General features: G+C 38.9%; 1 protein-coding gene and 1 long non-coding RNA gene across 10 annotated transcripts in view; one reads left to right on the plus strand and one right to left on the minus strand.

The window, feature by feature from the left end:
• Positions 1-20,512, minus strand: part of PDE4D (phosphodiesterase 4D) — a 1,404,509-nt gene that overhangs the window by 42,550 nt on the left and 1,341,447 nt on the right. For 4 of the 6 annotated variants that reach the window (XM_042987253.1, XM_042987256.1, XM_042987263.1 and 1 more), the window contains one exon: positions 10,600-10,712. In XM_042987253.1, coding sequence (XP_042843187.1) covers positions 10,600-10,712 — 113 coding nt within the window. Of the gene's footprint in view, positions 1-9,852; positions 9,893-10,599; positions 10,713-10,798; positions 11,309-20,512 lie in introns of those variants that run through there. The other 2 variants (XM_007079918.2, XM_042987278.1) reach the window with 2 other exon arrangements.
• LOC122238771 overlaps positions 6,556-20,512 on the plus strand; it is a 104,701-nt gene continuing 90,744 nt past the window's right edge. For 3 of the 4 annotated variants that reach the window (XR_006217935.1, XR_006217938.1, XR_006217936.1), the window contains exons 1-4: positions 6,556-6,761; positions 9,864-10,019; positions 18,581-18,741; positions 19,273-19,465. This is a non-coding gene — a long non-coding RNA (uncharacterized LOC122238771). The remainder of the gene's footprint in view (positions 6,762-9,863; positions 10,020-18,580; positions 18,742-19,272; positions 19,466-20,512) is intronic. The other variant, XR_006217934.1, reaches the window with a different exon arrangement.

Genomic DNA, 20,512 nt, shown 5'->3' on the forward strand with positions numbered 1-20,512 from the left:
CAGGCAAAAGCCAACAAACACATCCTTTCTTCCCAGGCTAGCAGAGAAAGTGCTCAGAAATGTCATTTTTAGTTGGAACAAAAGTATGTAAGAATATTGTTGCTAAAATATGTATGGAGGAAAGAGAATAATTTAACAGCCACCAATATGGCCCGCATGGTTTTGTCTGTGCATTGTAAACTTTTAATTTAAATGAAAGGAGACTAATGTGAACATAAACTATGCTAAAATTTCTGAGACGCAAGTGTATTAGCAGAACTGAGACGCTTAAGTGGAAATGATCAGGATTCTTACCAAAGAAGGGAAAACGCCTGTCTTGCAAGGCATCAACCATAGTCAATAGATGCTGAGTCTATCAATTCAAGATGAGAAATGGCATTTACATTAACCAACATCACGCATCTGGTACCAATTTATGTGACCAAATACAAAATAATACATTGATATGCACTAGTTTTGGGCTTGAAGCCGTGTCTCATCAATACTCGTAGTGGCTGGTAGAAAACTCACTGTTTGTGTATTTAAACAGTTATTAAACCAACATGCTTATCAGAAATAAAGCTTGGGGGCACCTGGGTGGCTCAATCAGTTAAGCATTCGGCTCTTGATTTCAGCTCAGGTCTTATCTCACGGTTTGTGAGGTCAAGGCCCACATCAGGTTCCATGCTGTAAGTGAGGAACCTGCTTGGGATTCACTCTCTCTCCCCTCTTTTTCTGCCCCTCCTATGCTCACTCTTTCTCTCAAAATAATTAAAGTTAAAAAAAAAAAAGAAAAAGAAATACAGCTTGTATTCTATTAACACATTCAAATTAAAAAAAAAAAGTATAATCTCCTTCCCACTATTTATGAGTTAAGATAAAGGCTCTGATCCTAAATGAGGCTGAGACCCTCTAAAAAGTGAACTACAAAAGAAGTCAGGAGATTCCTAGCTACCCAGGTGTAACGGGGTAAGTTTTGGGCCTCATTTTCCAACATACACTAGATGAGTGAGACAAATGATCCCTTTTAACTTTTTTAGTTCTAAAACATAAGGTTTCAGTCTGAGATGGACAATGGATAACAGTTAACAATAATGCTTTCAAATGCTGATCATGCTAAATACTACCAAAACTACCACAAAACTGTGGTAGACAGGAACAGATTATAATTTCACTTATTAATTTACATTTGGACTCAAATGACATTAAGCTGAAAATTTTCTTCAGTTCTTTGACCAAATTTCAGTAACTTCCTTGCAAAGGGTCTGATAAACAGTAAAATTAAAGCTAACACCCATAAAAGAATAACTTTGAGGGTTTTTAGGGCTTAGAAAATTGAAATTAACTTTAGTCCCTGAAGACTGGTCAGTAATGATTCTATAGCACTGAGAGGAGAAACACTTAAAGCTGCATCGCAAGGACCAAAATACCATTAATATGATTCACCCAATATTTATTGAGCACCTACTTAACAAGGCTTTCTGTCTAATGCTATGGGTGCTGGAAAAATGAGTAAGACTAACAACCTAGTGTACAACATAATGTCAGTAAAACTAAGAAAAATATTGCAGTATTTAGAGTTAAGGGAGTTAAGAAAGACATGACCACCTAATCAGGGGAGGCTGGGGTGGGAGATATGGGAGAAGAGAGGACAGAAAAAACTTCAAGGAGAAGGCAACATTCCAAATAGGCCTTAGAAGACAGTTAAGATTTGTTTAATACATTTTTTATTTTAGCAAAGTTTTAGATTTATAGAAAAACTGTGAAGTACAGAGAGTTCCCATATGCCCTTCATCCAATTTCCCCCCAATATTAACACTACATTACTATGACATATTTGTCACAGGTGCTGAATCAACACTGATACATTATTATATTATTATTACTATTATATTTATTATTATTATTATTATTATAAGTTTATTTATTTATTTTGAGAGAGCACCAGTGGGGTAGGTGCAGAGAGAGGGAGAGAGAGAGAATCCCAAGCAGGATCCACACTATCAGTGGTAGAGCCTGATATGGGGCTTGAACTCAAGAAACATGAGATCATGACCTGAGCTGAAACCAAGAGTCAGACACTTAACCGACTGAGCCACCCAGGAGCTCCAACACGGATACATTATTATTAACTGAAGTCCACACTTTAATCAGATGTCCTTAGTTTTTGCCTAATGTTCTCTTTCTAGGCTAGGATCCTATCCAAGATCTCACGTTATATTTAGTAACGTAGGCTCTTAGTTGTGATGGTTTCTCTGCTTTTCCTTGTTTTTGTTAACCTTGACAGTTTTGAGGAGAACTAGTCCGATGTTTTGTAGAATGTCCCTCAGTTAGGAATTATCTTATGTTTTTCTCATGATGAGAGTTGGGTTATATGTTTTTTGTAGAAAGGCCACAAATGTAAAGAATTATTTTCATCATTGCATATCAAGGGTATATACTACAACCTGACTTATCATGTTGATACTGACTTTGATGACCTGAGGTAGCTGTGTGTGTGTCAGGTTTCTCCATTATAGAGTCATTCTTTTTCCATACTGTGCTTTTTGGAAGGGAGTCAATATGTACAGTCCACCCTGCAGGAGGGGAGAGTTTTGCTCTCCTTCCTTAACAGCAGAATATCTACGTAAATTATGTGGAATTCTTCTGCACAGATTTTTCTATTCTCATTTATTTATTTATTTAGTTAGTTATTCATTTATCAGTATTAATACAAGGATATTTTTTATTTTGGGTTACAATCCAATAATAGTTTATTTTCTTGATCAAATTGTTTCAGAATTTGGCAATCAGAAGCCCTTTTAGTTTGCTCTTGTGTCCCTCTGATATGCTCCCATCAACGTGGGGTTTTGTTTGAGCACCTCCTTGCTTTCTGGCATGACAACATGCTCCTGTCTCATTTCCTGCCCCAGTTCCAGAGTCAAATATTTTCCAAGGAGTCCTGGCTTGTTGGGAGAATGGAAACCAAGATGAGGGTGCTGGGTGTGTTTGTTGCTACTGGGGTGCCATTTCTTTAGGCCTTCTCAGCTGACAGAGCAAGCAAGTATTTGTGTACATACTAGATGGTTAAGATGTTGAGAGGTGCAATGGGAAGCCATGTCCTTAACAGGATTTTCTTAACATTAAATATTAATAAGAGATTCTGTGTCTCGGTTATTTTCAGTCTCATTCGCAGGATTAACAGGGAAGTACTCATACAGACTATTCTCTACTGTTTTATCTTTTTCCTAGAGATATTAACAGAAGTCCACACTTTATTCAGATTTCTAAAACCCAGGGAGTTTTAGATATTATGATAAAACTTCGTGTCAGTTTGAGGAGTTGTACTGTAAAATTACACAAAGAAAACCGAGTTAAACTACTTGAAAAGTCACTGAGAGAGAGAAGAGCCAATGAAACATTCCAACAGTATTCTTTGGTTTACATCAACATCATTAGGCCACCGTTGCCTTTTAAAAGCTCACGACAAGTATAGGTATCAAGACAGCAAATAAACACCTTCTCTAGCCCTCACCTCACAAAATAAGAAAAGAAAGACACTATTAATTTCTGGATGGAAACGAAAGACTTAACACTATTGGGCATCTACAATGTTTCTGACTCCGTCTAGACACTTACTGTCTTTTAATTCATGAAATCGTCATACCAACTATTTAATAGATGAGGAAACCAAAGCACAGAAGGTAAGCTGTCCAATTTGCACCTAGTAAAAGGCAGAGAGTGAATCCAGCTCAGGTAGTCTAGCTACAGAAGGGTGCTGCAAATCCACAGACCATTGTGCCTGAGGAATGAATGTCTAATGAATGGGAGATTTCTGCTGATGAGGTTTGGCATTTTCTCCTTCAGTGGGGAGGTCCCGTTAATGGCAGAGAAGGAAAACCATGGGTTGTTTAAAACATATCTTTCTCACTAAAGATGACTCCTAAAATTGTTCTTGTTGTTGCTTAGGATATCCAAAAGTATACTCATCTGTGAGTGGTAAGCAAAATGCTTTTAAGTGGTACATGGGTGAACATTTTCTCACTTTGTCACAAATTAATTTTAATGTGTATTAAAAAGTGTATATTGGAAAAAATATAGCTGGGACACCAAACCCATGGTTTCATAAATATCATTGATTAAGAATGAAGCACTCAGATGGGTATTTACAATTTAAAAATACTTCAAATAAAAACTTTCAAAATATACCGTATTTGATATACACAGAAACCACAAATTTTGAGCAACACTAACTTAGGCTTACGACAGAATAAAAAGGTCAGGTTTTTCTTGTAAGAAATGTTATGTTGTTACATTGCAAAGAATATATTACACAAGGTTTTCTTTATCTCTCTTGTTTAGTATATGGTAGGCATAGAATAAATTACATGTAATTTGTTGAGCATGCAGTATGTGATATGCACCAAAGTGAGCTTTGCATACATTATATCGAATGCTGTCAACAACCTTTCAATTTTATTTTCCCCTTTATTATCTCCCTGTATAATGAGGAAGTGGAGATTCAGGGAGTGACAACTGTTGCCCCAAATATTAGGTCGGAAGCAGCAGAACTGAAATGTGAAACCAAGCTTGCCTAACGAAAAAAAAAATCTATATTCTTCCCACTCTATAAAGAATCACTGGTGTACATTGGCAAGCAAGGGAGGAAGTATCACTCACATTCATCATATACAAAGTACAGCAAAACAGTAACAAAAAGTCCAGAACACTAACCAATGATAACAATGAAAAATACTTCATTAAAAATAAAGCATTCTTTAAGTGTAAAGAATAATAAACCTGTTACTACTGCAGTTGGTAATCCAGCGTAACTAGTTTTCTAATAAATATCACAGAAGTATTTGTTGTTTAATAAAGAAATCCCGTCCCCATTCTCAGTTAGTGTAAATAAAATAACTTCTTAAAATGTCTCCTAAAACAACTGTGAATATTAAAATAAAGGGTTGCCCATTCTCTCTATTTCTGATAAACATCTGAGACTAATATTGCCAACTGAATGATCACGATTAGCCAGGCACGGCCCTACTATCTCAGCAAAGCTAGGCCATCACAAAATAAACTCTAGCTATTTCCAGTTTTAAAGGGTTGGCCTCTTTCTATAAAAGAGAAAATTAGATTCTACATACTTTCGGGATAATCTGAAAATCATTACATTATCAACATTTCGCATCTGCCATATGTGTGTATCTTAATAGCTACAATCTGTGTGACTCTCAGAGGAATCTTCTTAAATTGAACAATAGCATTGTCTATCATCCTTATTACTTGGGAAAAGAGTTTGTTTCATCTGACCACAGCATTTGAAAAAGTAGTGTTTTATTCTTGGTTTGAAATTAAAAAAAAAAAAAAAAGGACATAGTTCATTATGCTCTCAGGCCAAAGTCACCGCTATCCTATAATTAAATCAAAATGTAATAAATGAAAGTGATTTTTCTTGTAATGACTAATTTACTGAATCACAAAAATTGGAGGTTTTTGATAATTAAATGTTAGGTATACTGAAGCTTACTGACACTAAATACTGACACAAAAATGGAGTTGATGACAATAGAGACAGATTAAGACTTGTTTTAATGTTTAGTGTTTTATTAAGTTAAACATTAAAATTAAGTAAGGGCTTTACTATTCAATGAAAAATGAAAATTTCTGTTAAAAGTATTTCCTGCTTTCTATTGTTACTTAAAAAAAAACAAAGAAAGTATTTTTTTTCCTAATGGTGACCATAAAAATAAACATTCTCAATCTTCCATATTAACTTTAAGGCACTGCATATAAACTACCTAAATCTTTGCCACATCTACTTTTAATAAGTAGATGAAAAAGCAGACAGCAAACTCCAGACATTAGTAAAGTTGAATTTCTATAGTTATGGAAGATACTTTCTTTTAAAATGTTAAGATTTTATGTTAGTCATCTTAACTCAACAATCCTCTTATGACACTATCAATAAATTTTAATATTTTAATGTAGAAAATATGTGTTATTTGGTATTTGCTCTTCATAAAATTAAAATACCTTTTCAGCTTCTTTCTTAGCAAAAGTTAAACATTTATTTCTGTTCTGAGAGTTATATCCATGTAATGCTGAAATATTTTAGGATTTAACCACTCCTATGAACATTCTGTATTCATTCCAGCATCTCTCTTGCCCAGAAGAAAAAATATCAGCAGTCACAGAATGCTCTAGTATACTTTATGTATGCACTGACTATTCAAAAGCACCAGGGGGAGCAGACAGCAGAAGAACTAAGAACAAGCACCCCAGAAAAGCAATTAATTTATAGGCAACAGAAACATGATAGAGATGTTGGTTAAAAAGTAAATAGACAAAATAAATTCCGTAAAGAGGTCATGACCACATTTGCAAAGTTGGCTTATGCATATCTAGAATTAACTAAAGAAAAACCTGAAGTCTCTTGGAAGGATGCTTGAATGCTAACTTCAAGAGACTCGCAGCTTGAAGCACGGCCGTTTCCAGCAATGCCAAGCCTCGAAACTGCCCCCAAATTAGAGAGGAGAAACAAAATATATTTTTATAGTGGTATATTTTAGGAGGAAATCAAAATGATTTTGTTTTCTCTTTTAAACTGCACTCAGAGACACTGAAGGCCTTCTGAAGTATGTATTATTAGGTCACAGGAGGATGAAGTGACAGGGTTCCATAGCATGATCTTTGAAAGTCCTGAAGCTTAGACTCTTGGCCTGACCTCCTCACATCCTCAAGTTACTTTCCTTGAGGGAAAGGTAGCCAAAAACACTGTGAAACTATCCTGCCTTAAAAAGGTATTTTAGCTAATAAGGTATTTTAGCTTTGCAAATTCTGTACAAAATAAGGTATTTTAGCTTTGCAAATTCTGTACAAAAGAATGGAAACGTTTCCACCAAGTCCATTTATGTTTAACATGCTCCAAGAATTAGTAAGTGCTGTGTTTTTAGTTTTAGAGTAAAAGAGAAAAACTATTCAGCACTTCTGTCTGGATTCTGTAACTGGAAATTAAGAAGAGACTAGACTTCTAATTTAAAGTTCAAAATGTTTATATGAATACTATACCAAAAACTGTGTATTATCTAAGCATTTTAAAATAACATAGACATGTGTACTAAAGACTGTTATCTAAGGACTGCATTATAACAATCCATGAAACTTAAAATGTCAAGCAAAAATTACAACTGAATGGTAAAAAAAAAAACATATTTTGGCCAAGAAAACAATCAAGGAAGTTTTACCTAAATCTTAAATATTAATACCAGTAATAACAGGTATAGTGCCTACTATCACAAACTATTTATTAGCTAGGTTGTTATATATATACACACACACACATATATATACATATATATACATATACATAGTCAAACTCTTACATTAACCTTTCAAATGGATATTATTGTGCTGATCTTATACAAAGTAAACTGAAGCTAAAAAATTGAAGTCATTTTTCTAACGTACGTCAGCTAGCAAGGAACAAAACCAAGATTTAACTTCCAGGTCTGTCTGCTTACGACCTTACCAAAACCTCCCTCAACTGTAGCAATGAGGTTCCAAAGGAAATATGAACAAGTCTCAAGGAGATTAATGTGCTTATGAGGGTAAATGCTGTAGTTTTAATCACTCAAATTAAATGCCATCTGGACTTTCTTACCCTACTTGGTACAAACATCCTACATGTATTACAGTCAACGTTGGCCTTGGCCAAGAGTTCAATAATTTTCCTGCCTTAGTAGCATCCGTAAGTATTATGCACATTACAATAGCAATCAGGAAATACAGGTAGTTGCTTCTGAAGCACCATTTTAAAACTGCAAATAACTTGGATTTCTTTAATTAAGATTTTTAAAAACACAGAAATAATCTGTTAACCCAACTGGTTGAATGGGTTGGAGAAATCAATTTCCTTCTTCATAATACCCAAATCTATCTCCACAATAAATATTCTCTTTCTATAATCACTTAAAAATCATGACCTTACTAGTATTTTTATTGTTATTTTATACTATTAAAATAAAAAAAATCCAAGTGAGAAGAAAACCTAAAAATGTCAGGATTTTTCAAAGGCAGAAAGACAATAACCAGAAAATACTGGCTGGTTCAAAGAAGTGCATGTTAAAATAATGGATAGTAACACAACTGAAAGCCAGAAAGCAATGTTGCAGATGTATTCATTCATCCTCAAGAGATAGGTGATGCAAGCTGTCACATCTCCAATTCAGACTTAGGTTGGGCATCACGGGGACCTTAAGATCAGCTGCTCCCACTCAGTTTACAGCTCATGTGGATGGGACTTATTCCTGCCCTTGTTATCAAGCAGAAGGGTGACTATACAATATTCACCAAGAGCTCTTTTTTCCTTCTATGTTAATCCTTTTTCACCCACAAAAAGTTTCACAAGTGTAGCATTCTTTTAAAAACGAATGGGTTAAAGAAAGGAAATGGATAGCTAAGAAATTAAAAGGTTAACCAACAGCTTCAGCCAAGTTGAGTTTTTTTAATGTTAAAAATAAGTGTCCTGTCAATAATCTTTCAACCACAAGACACAAACAGCTAGAATCACTACCTTTTTGAAACGTCTTTTCTCACTTAACCTGCATTTCACTTCAACCAAATAAACACACCTTTCAAACTAAATCTATAAATTAACTCAAAGTTTAATTGGGTGCCTTCACAACGAAGATTAAAAAATATATATTCCTGTCTTATTTGGTGCCATAAAGAAAGAAATCATTTTGATCAATTACTATGACCTAGAGCTGTATTTTTTAAAATCTTTAAGTATAGATAAACTAGTTACTTGTCAGCTGCTGTCACTTATAACACATTATTAGATTTCAAGTTAATTTTTAAATTCAAACACAAGTCTCATCATTAAGAGTATGGATTTCTGGGGAAAGTAATTATAGCTGCTCAGGATCATTTCTCTGAAAAAGTACTGTCAAATCATCTTGAAAACATAAGTAAATGTGTGCATATCCCTTGAGGTACCTTCAGATTCTGCTCTTCTTTTTTTTATGTACAATTAATCAGACAAGAGAATTAAGAACTCAACCCCACTGCAGAATGGTCCCATTCAGCATGTAGGACGCTGAAGACACTAGGCATACTCTACTATTATGAATCAAATTATTAAAATAAAAAAAAAGATTCGTATATCATAAAATTAATCAGTGAACTAAGAATTTGTTAGCCAGCTGAGCACAATGGCACCTGATACCACAGCAGGGAGTAAGAGAGCAATGATGGGTTATCCTGATGAGAAGCCATACCAAATTTCTGAGGCCCAAATAACAAAAACCAAAAACCCAAACAAGCATAAAACCCAGATTTGACCAACATTGTGCATGTGGGTTAGGTCAGTATGCTTATAGGTAGGTTAGTGCCTATAGACAGTGTGTGAGGAGTCTCTCTATTTTATTTGAAGCTAACTTTTCACTGTGAAAACAGCGCTATCTATATAAACATTGTCAACAGAGAAGACAATCAAGGGGCTGATATGCTATGGTATTATAAAACACTGATTGTGGAAAAAAACAGGTGGGATAAAAACTACAATAAGCTATGGAAAAGCATCACTCGTTTAAAGATATCTGCACAAAGATAAACCATAAAATGGTATAACCTTCCTGACCTTGTAAATAGGTGGCCAAAGATGTTTAAATGTCTTTAAGGAGCAACTGTTTCTAACTGCCACACAAAGTTACCAGTTTTTACTGGTTGACTCCCTCAGTCATCTGCACCCAACGTGAATGTGCCTCCTTTCCTATCCCCTGAGCCAAATAGTCATTAAACACATACAACATCCCAATTGTTTCCTTACATAACTAAAGACAAAAAAACACAGGAATTCCAAAAAATAGAGTAAAACTGATAACACTATACCTTGCTTTAAGGCTGTCTCAGGCTGAAGGTGACTTCTCAGTCCCCCAAACTCCATTGGCCATCAAGACCAACACTTCGGCATATGACACAAATGACCCATTGAAACATCACTGTAACTATATGAGCTCGGAAAACTGGGTGTCTGTCCAAGATTCATGAAAGCAAAGGTAATGATCCTAATGAACTTTCTAATTTTCCTGACATTTCCTGTGGACATCTAAGGCTAAGCGAACACATAAAGGCTCAGTTCTCACAACGTACCCTGACATCTAGATAAAGGAGAGCTAAAGTTCTAAGTTCAGGGAACTCGGAGTGTTGAGTGCGGTAGGTAGTGACATCCTAGAGGTTTCACTGACCTCCAGCAACTCTATTTCCAACTGGGAATCCCAAGAATACCCTTAAGCATTCAATGCCAAGGGACCGCCTGGGTTTCTGCTGCAAGGGCAAAGTGTCACTTACAAGCCCACTGCCCCCCCATCCAAAAAAAACCCCCACTCACTGTGTCCTGGGAGTACTGCAGTCAAACTATGTCAAAGTTGCTTCTGCAAAATGTTTGCTTTGTGTGGAGTGAACGTAAGAGACAGGGAAGGCACAGAATCAGGAACCTCCCTTCAAGGGAGCAGAACAGCCACCATGCAGCGTGACAAAATCCCTGCACGTCTTTCTCAGGACCACAGGGGCTGGCGAATTCACCGGCGTGGGAACCGCCAGTCTAGGGGCCTCGGTGAGAGGCGAACCAGGGCTTACCTTGTTGGAGGCCATCTCACTGACAGAGTGCCTCGTCTGCAGGGTCTCTAGCTGGTCCAGACACCAGTCCAGCTCCTCCAGGGTCTCGCTGGCCAGTTTCTGGTAGGCCTCCTCTGCGAAGAGATAGGGAAAGGGGGGCTCAGTTCTCAAGCGCTTCACGGGGCCGCCAACGAGTTCAAAGGGGGCCATCCTGCCGTACCCCGCCATGCTCGGACGCCCGGTGCCCGCACATGAGGGCTGCTCCTTCATAGTGCCGAGCCTGGCACCGCGCTGGGGGCCGAGGCTCAGCTAGCGGGGCGGCCGGCCTCGGGGAAGCACGGTTGCTCCAGCTCGGCGTCTCAGTCCCGCGTCCGGGGAGGGCGCACGAAGCGCGGCAGGCCAACTTTTACACGGAGGCACGGACAAAAACCTCACGGCGCGACTCTTCGACGGTGCGGCGGGCCCGAGTGCCGGCCCCGGGAGGCTGGCGAAGGGGGCGGCGCGCGCGCCTCTGGGCCAGCCCCGCGGCGGGAGCGCCCGGTCCACGGCCGGGTCTCGTCGCCGGCCGGCCCGAGCGGCGTCCCCGCTCCCGCTCCGCCCGCCGAGCCTTCTCACGACGAGAATGAATCAGCCGCGGCCGGGTGCGCGGCCACCACGTTTCCTGTTTTCTTTCTCAACTCCCCCGGCGCCCGGCGCAGCGCCGCTCCATCGCCGCGGCTTTCCGGGAACACTCCCCCTCACGCCCCTCGCGGTCCTCGCCGCCGCCGCCTGGCCCCTCCTCAGCTCCCTGACGAGGAGCCTGCCAACTGCCAAGGCCCGCCCGCGCCCCCCGCCGCCGCCTTCCCCGAAGCCCCAGTCCCGACAGCCCCGCCGCCTCGCCGGGGCATCACCCCGCGCAGCCCGGCGCCGCTCGCTTTGAAGCCGAGCCCGGGAGGCGCGGACGCGAGCGCGTGTGTCTGTGGGGCTGCTGTGGGGATGCGCGAGGGGGAGCGGCCCAAAACCCGGCGTGGAGCGCCTGCCGCCCGGGGTCGCGCCCGCCGCGGGGCTCAGGCGGGACCTGGCGCGCACGCGCGCGCGCGCGCGCGCGGCCGCGCACCTGCCCCACGGGGACCCCGCGCGCCCCTCCCGGTCGCCCCGACTGCCCCAGCCTCCACGTCTCCACTGTCGGCTGCCACCTGCGAGGTTTCGCGGGAGAGTCCGACGGGCGGCACAAACAAGGTTATTTAGGACCCGCGCGATCGTTTTTTGTGGGTTTGGGTTTTAGGATTCTTGAAGCTTCGTTTCTGAAGACTTAGTATTTACCTGCTTCAAGGGGACAGGGTAGTTATGGGAATAAAATTATTTCTGTTGAAACCAGACTCTTTCAGTACGCAGCCCGGCCCCTGCTAAGTACGAGGCCTCTACATTTTGGCGTGGATATAAAGAAGCAAACAAAAACAATGTTGGAGGCTTTATAGAATTTACAGATTTGACAATACGCTGTATTTTCACGCTCAGAACTAAGAGTTCTCTTAAAGGAACAGCAATGTGAATGCCCATATAACATGGGCAGGTGACACATGTCCTGCATACATGCTTCCTCCGTGCTTGGGACTGCAAATCAGAGACCAGGATGATCTTGTAATGCCAAAGGAAGAAGCCTGGAAGGGTGTTTCTGCCCACCGTGTGCACAAAAAACTACAAAGGTGAGAAAATGAAAAGACCATATCCAAAGGTATCATATGGAAACTGGTTCCATTTACAAAAGCTGACCCTGGGGACCACAGGCAGACTACATAAAAGGATCAATTGCAGACAACTTTACTCCATTAGCAAGCAGATAAATAAAACTTTCAGGGGAGGGGGGGGGGAAATAATCCAAACTCCAAAGAGTCGCATCTTAAAAAACTTGGTCCTTGTCAATTACAAAGAATACACTGAAAAGCTTACGTGAAGTCCGGGAGATCCCTTTTCTTTGTCTTCAAATCTACAGGAATTGAAGGAGAAGAAATTCTGCTCTTGAAATTTAGACTCCATAAAAGATCAGTGGGACAACAAAGAACTTCGCACACTGAATCTTGGCTCCTGGGATTTACCAGATAGGTTTTAATACAGCATTTGCAAAAGTTAGAATAACTTTCAAAGTATTTGCTACATCTGCTACATGGCTCATTGTTATCAAGGATTCTTGGACTGTTTGGTATTCACTTTAGGGACTTAGGTTAAAATTTGTCTTTTTTATTCCTTTTTTCTTTTAAGCACCAATCTCTGTAAATATATACTTTAGGTGCACCAACAGCTGCCTAAATCTTGCAAGGTAAATTAAAGAGTAAGACTGGACCTTTATTTCCCCTACCAAAAGTAACAACCTTAAAGACAATTTAAAATAATAAATATAAAGTATTTTATCTGTGTAGGCTTTCCCTGATTATAAGAATATAAAAATATTAAATGATTCTTATAAAAATGGAAAAAGGGAAACATGACACAATGTAGAAAGTCCCTTGTAATCCCATACCCTAAGGATCACAAACAATAATTAAGCCTATGACCATAACACAATTTCATTTTACTTAATACCTTCCATATGCAAGTATAGAATAACCTAGTTGAAATGGTAGTATGTCTACTATATGATTTTATTTTGTTTTTGTTTTTTTCCCCCTCTACTGCATAAAATAAGGATGCAGGACATTTAGAAAGGAAATTAACTTATTTTAGGTTGAGTTGTCTATAGTAAGCACATCCAGTGGGTTAGAGATGCAAAACCATTGTTCATTGCCATCTTTCCAGTCACTGGCAACATACAGAAGCCAGGAATCTTCTCTCCGCACCTCTAAGGGTTAGTTTTCCATGTTCCTCTCCCTTCACTCCATATCTTTCAAAGTCTGAGCCCCAAAGGGATCTTCCCACTGTAAGTAATCTTCTCATCTTCACCAACTTCTCCAACTTTTCAGAAATACAGGTCTTGGGCATAGCTGAATGTGGTGCCACATATTATATTTCAGTATTTACTTTTTAATCATTACGGGGGAAAAGTAATTCAGTCAAGTTTCAATGCTTCAAGACATCATACACTTAAATATGGGACTTGACCTTAAGAAAGCAGAATAGCAACAAGAGGGACAACTTATTTCAGAAGATCTACTTTATGTTCATATCAAAAATTAGCCATTTTGACAGTCAGCATTTGGGTACAATAATAGTGTGGTACGCATGTATAAGTTAAGTTCTACCCACTTCTGCATGCATTGTATAAATCTAGAGAGTGGTCACTACCTACCAATAACCAAGAAAATAATTACTGACAGAGCAAAGAAGTTTGTTCTATAAAACTGTTGTTCAAATAAGGAATTATTGCTGATATTAGCATAGAGCTAAGAATACTTTTTCCAGATTCCTAGGTTTATAGGCAATATGGCCAGCCACAATTTTTGAGGATCATTATTAAATCTTAACTTTTAGGAATTTTAACCCCAAATGTTCTAAGACATCGAGTGACTGACCTTTTCATCCCCACTAAAAAAACCTCACTGTGGACTTGCCAGCTATCCTACAGGAAATTGAGTCACCATACCAAACAACACAGCTAAACGTCATCGACAGCTAGCAGGACAAAAACAGTGACCTAGTTTAATTTTGGATTTTACCAAGAACATACACTGCATTCATTAACAAAATGCTTTCTCTCCCAAGTATTCAGTGTGGCACTACTTGAAAACACTATATGAGAGGTTTTTTTTTTTTTTTTTTTCAACCATCCAAAATCTTGCTAAGTCAAGGAACTGCAAGGAGAAAAATGCCCAAGCAACAACTGTTAGCTAAATCCCATCAAAGCTAGGAGAGGACTATCAAACAGCAACAGAGAAATAGCTTGAGCTCTTGGAAGTCCCCTCCTACAGCAGTGCTCGTTTCTTGTTTTTTTTTTTTGTTTTTTTCAAGCCACCCCTGAACTATACAACACCGGTGTTTCTGTTCAGGATCTTCTGTGAACAAACAGTCCTCAATTCTTGCAGGCCAGCACTAGGCTTCCGTCATTGTGATGCAATCAAGGGTTCCCCTGACACATGGCCTGAAACAGTGCCAGGGGCTCCCGGAGAAGATGCTGAAGCAGCCTTTTGAAAAGGGAAAAAGTCATCGCCTCAGAGCCACAGCAGTTAGCTAGAGGCTGAGGTGGTTTTCTTGGGAAACGTTCAGCCAATTACTCTTCTCCACGACTTACAACAAAGCTGACTATTGAGATGAAAGGATCCATTCTAACTGATGTGTAATTGTGTGGATATTGGTTCTTTTTTATGGCCAGTATTTGAATGATTTAAGGTCCATGTAAGTTAGTCATAATTCCTAGACAGGCCTATCGGTATAAATGAAGAGAACAGGTACAAAAAAAAAAAAAAATCACCTTGGGTACCATTTGTTTACATTTAATTAAAATACAAATATAAATACTAACAGTTGATTCAGATTTTTCTTAAAAAGAAACTTCACTAAATATCTTCAGAAAGCAAATACTTAAATACATGTATCTTCCTAATCAGTTCCAGCTTCTCCCATCCTAATTCCCACCAAAATTTCCTCTTTGTTCCTAAGGATGGAGTTAATAGTGTCTAAAGTAGGTAGAACTGGAGGAAAATGATTCCTATTTCACCATGTATTGCTTCAAGGGAGTTACTCCCTGAGTTTGGTACAGTAGAAGATTTGTCCAGGTTAGCTCTAACTTTTGCTGACTTATGTTTTTTTTTCCTTCTATACACTTTATCTGATGGGAAATACATGAAGGGATTGGATTCACTTTCAATGTATACATGTAACAGGTTTAAGCAGAGCCTTGCTAGTGGCAAGCTGCTCTCATTGCCAAGTGTATTACTGACATCAAGTTCTTGTTTTGAAGTTTTTTTAAATCTTATGAAATATATAAAATTTCACTTAGTACTTCCAGAAACCTCCAAAGGGAAGATGTACATGGTTTTGTGAGGTTTCTTTTTTTCCTGTGTCTTCCTACCATCTATTGTTGTTTTTTATTTTCTAATGCCACCTAAGGCTCTAGTAGAATTTTTATAATGAAATAAACACAATATTAGGTTTCAATTGACTTCTACAACCAGCAGTAATTCAACAAACATTTGGTTAGCACCAACTATGTGTCATGCACTTTATTAGAGTCTATAAAAACAAGGTGACTAAAAGAGTGTGTCCCTTATCCAAGGAAAACCTAGACTTTGACATTGGAGATGATTTAAGCATACTATATTGTAGAAAGCATTCTGAAAGGAGATAGCATGTAGGCTATTGGAGAATAAAAGAAAGCTATTTAACGTTTATTTTTATTTTTGAGACAGAGAGAGACAGAGCATGAACAGGGGAGGGTCAGAGAGAGAGGGAGACACAGAATCTGAAACAGGCTCCAGGCTCTGAGCGGTCAGCACAGAGCCTGATGCGGGGCTCGAACTCACGGACTGTGAGATCGTGACCTGAGCCGAAGTCGGCTGCTTAACCGACTGAGCCACCCAGGCACCCCAAAAGAAAGCTATTTAAATACACCATTCCCTGACATTTACAGGCACGCAATAAATATTTGTGAGTAAATAACCAATAAGTACACATGTATTATGACAAAAAGAATATTTCTTTGCAAGTAATATTCAAGCAGTAATAGTTTCCTGGGTATGGCTCTCTAGATATATTCATCTCTACCTATCTCTTAGGCTCAGTCTACTGCTTTCTACCTCTTCTACTTGTCTCTTTTTAAAGAATGTCAAGAACGGGGGTGCCTGGGTGGCTCAGTCGGTTAAGTGGCCAGCTTTGCCTCAGGTCATGATCTCATGGTCCATGAGTTTGAGCCCCGCGTTGGGCTCTGTGCTGACAGCTCAGAGCCTGGAGCCTGCTTTGGATTCTATATACCCCTCTCTCTGCTCCCCCCTCTCCTCACTAGTGCTCTGTCTCTCAAAAATAAATAAATGTTAAACAATTTTAAAAAAATAAAGAATGTCAGGAACTAACATTGCCAGAACTTTGGTTAAGTGCACCATGGTGTCTTTCTGGAGAGCAATGTTAATATGATACTTAAAGTGATAGATATGGTAATACATACATAAAATGATCTTTACAAAATCAAAAGAAATTTTGAAAGAACCCATCAATACACCAGTACGCAGCTTGGGGATAACAGGTGAATGAACTAAAGGTCATGTGCCATCCTCCCAAGATCAGGAGAATGTAAATTAAAACTGGGGGTATACTGAATCTCCTACTTACTCTTGCTAATTCTAAGTCTAGCCAATCTGTAGTGCTCATGTTACTTTCTAGCAGATGCATTTAAATGTATATTTCTCTCTCCATATAACAAAATTAAATACTGCCTATCCCCTCTCCATGTGATTATTCTATGTTTTCACTGTTTCATCTCCATCATCGCATTCCCATCTGTTTTCCCATCCCTGTGCCACACACACGCACACGTGTGTGCACACATACACACACTGTTGGTTTTTCGTTTCTACGTTTTCCTTAGAACATGACTTTCCCGTCTTAAGAACCACTTCTTAGTCTTTATATTGTATTGACCAGTTATATTATATATTTATTTTCTGTAAAAATTTTACTTAATTCCTTGCTCACTATTCTATCTTGCACATTCCATCATCCTCATTTCCTGATCTTTGTTCTGATGTTTCACAAGGAAAGAGGACCTTGGTAAATGATTGCCCATAAAGGAGACACTGGTGGAAGGTATATCTTTTGATTTCTTGCACTTTAATTTTTTTTAATGTTTATTTATGAGAGAGAGCGAAAGAGAGAAAGAGCGTGAGTGGGGTGGGGGGCAGAGAGAGAGGGAGACACAGAATCTGAAGCAGGCTCCAGGCTCTGAGCTGTCAGCACAGAGCTCAATGCGGTGCCTCAACCCATGAACTGTAAGATCGTGACCTGAGCCCAATTCGGACACTTAACTGACTGAGACATCCAGGTTCTCCTGATTTCTTGTACTTTAAAAGGCACGGTGCTTCTTAACCTTTTCAGAAGTTCAATAAACCTTTGAGAATCTGATGCCAACCTCCCTAGAACACTGGACACAAGTCGGTGTGATCAACTTTTTTATTTTCAAAGTATTCACTGACTTCCCTGAAGTCACCATGGACTCCAGGTTGAGAATTCCTATCTGAATAGGGAGGAGAAAATACTTGTTTTCATCAAGAATCTTTCATTCAGAGTCAGTACCTCTGCTGCCCTCTTTGTTTCCTTACTCCCCTCATTGTGAAATACCTAAGAGAAGTAATGCCAAAGGGTCACTCATTTCGTTTAAAGGAATTGAAGTCAGAGCTAGGAAAAAAAATTACACAACATGTGTCCAAAGAAACAGTAGGCTCTTTTAAACATTAAGGCTATAAACAGAGTCTCAGAAGGGTAATTTATTATGTCCAATTTTTGTTCTCACTACTTGTGCTATAAGTAGAACATGTGAGTGAGAAGCCATGTTGGCCTACTGGTAAACCTGCATTTGTTAAATGTGTGCATAATACAGAGCAAGTTTCAGAACTCAGGACCACATTAGGAATACTTGGCTTGCCTACTTGTAAATAAGTTTGCTCCATGCACAAACTTAATTAAAAGAAATTAGTTTTCTAGGTGTATGAGAGTATCTAGGGGTATTTAGATTTGGATAGGAAAGTTTTTTACACATGTACAAGAATCTACAACCTATAGAGTTCCCTACCAGGGGTAGTATGACAGATCAAAAAGAGCATGGCTTTTGGAGTCACCCAGAATTTGAATTCTGGTTTTTCTATTGTTCTAGTTGTGTTATATTAAATTAGCCATTTAAATATCCAAACCTTTATAAGTAAGTTGGGAATTTTTATGAGAAATGCATTTAAAAATGCATGAAAAATCCCAAGGGCCATGTCTGACTTATAGTAGGTACTCAATCAATAGTAATTATTATTCTGACTCACCATATGAGGTTATTTAAATAAGTTAATCTGCAATAAGGCATTTAACACATGAAAGGTTTCTTCTACTCTCACAGGTTCTCAATCCTTAACCAATTACTTTTCCTATCATTACCATCAACACCCAACCCTTAACCAGTTCTGGGCTGAATATTCACAAGGAATCTACGATCTAGAATAGCCTTCATAAGACCACACCAATCATGTCAAGTCACTGTGTATAAAAAATATGTATAAGGTAAGTCACGGGTTAATAAAAGAACACCACTTACTATGAGGTTACTGGGAAGTTCATTCTAATATTTCCCAAAGGATGTTCAACTGATTATTACTCTTATAAGATTCTTCTTACCAAAAGAATTGTGTAGTCAAACAAGTTTGGGAAATGTTATATTTGTAGCCTCTTTGCTGTCCTTTGTAATGGACATGAACCTACCAAAAATTAGAAGTTCCACAGCAAAGAAACCTGTTTAATGTCATTTAACACATATTACCTAAACTTATTTGATCCTGAAACAGGTTTTTTTGTCATGCAACCATTATCATCTTTTGAAGCATACTTTGGGAAAGTTTGTTCTGTACCATATTAGATGAGTCCAAAAACATAAACACAATATATGCCTCTTGTAGGCTTCCATGTATTTGCAATCTGTCATGTTTTCGACATCTAATTTCCCATCTTCAGAGCTTTGTGTACTGTTGAGAAATGGTCAGAGAATAATCTTCATCCTTTCCTTCCTTTCTTTTTTTGTCTTTTTCTTTTCCCCAGAAAGAGAGCGGTTAAAAAATCTATAGATATTTATGAGTCTCTCTGATGTGCTGGTGGCTGTGAAATGCAAGAACATGAAAGATTCAGCTGCCTGGACCTGGGAAGGAACTTACAATATCCCGCTGAGAAAATCAGACACGTGACCAGCTGCTGCCTAGAGAAACTGTGAGGTGGCGTAGAAATCATTCAGTATGTAAGTGCTACTGTAGTTCAGAGCTGAGGATGGGGGGTGAGGGGGTGGGGAGAGATGTACTGTAGCTAAGCGTGCAGGGTTCCAGGAAGAAGGTGAACCTGGATGTAGGTCTTAGACAAAGTCTGTGGTTTGAATGGCTGTGGGAGGAGGGTATCAGCCGGCATTCTTTTCAGGTGAAAGAAATGTGTGAAGCCTGAATAACATTTATATGTGTGGGCGGTCAATAGCCTGGATGGAGTAGACTCCTTCCAGGGAGGAGAAGGGAAATAGGGTTGAACACTTTAATGCGTGGCCTTGAGCTAATGGGTATTGAGGGAATTGGATAAGTGCACTGGTAGGCCAGGAGGATGAAATAAAAGAGTGAAAAGGACAGAGGTTAAGAATCCATTCCAGTAGTCCAGATGTATAGTGGTAAGCAGGGAGTTCTAGAAGTATTCATTTTAGTGGCCTACTCAGACAGTAATGGGCAACAGAAGTAGCATGACACTGGAGACAGAGATCTAGGTTCCTCGGCTGGCTCTGCAACTTAGCAACCATGTGGCAAATTTAGACGAATTATTTAACTTCTCTACCTCAGCTTTCTCTTTTGCAAAATAGGGCCCAAAATACATCCTACCAAAGGTCACCCCCCCAACACTGGCCATTTTCCACATCTTATTTGAATTTTAAGACTAACTATAATTTTAAAATCACTTTTCCATCTGCCTATCTCATTTTTGTTTCATTTCAACTTAAATGCATAATTTGCTTAAAAAATTATAAATATTTATCAAGTCACTTACATGTAATACATAACAGCTGCTTTCAACAGCAATGCATCTCCCCCGCCCGTCTCTTCTTAAAATACAAAGGTATCAAAACAATTCTGTACGTATTTTTTATAATAGTAGTAGTCAGCACCTGGATCTCTCTGAAAATTAACCCAGTTAGTATTCACTATACCTTCTACTTTAAGGAACTTAAACTATAGTCGTTTCATTAAGCAAGATTAATAAAACATGCTATTCATGTTTTATTTTATTCTGAAGATTAGATTTTGAAAATATA

This window comes from Panthera tigris, chromosome A1 (genome assembly GCF_018350195.1).
Source record: "Panthera tigris isolate Pti1 chromosome A1, P.tigris_Pti1_mat1.1, whole genome shotgun sequence".
Lineage (NCBI taxonomy): Eukaryota > Metazoa > Chordata > Mammalia > Carnivora > Felidae > Panthera > Panthera tigris.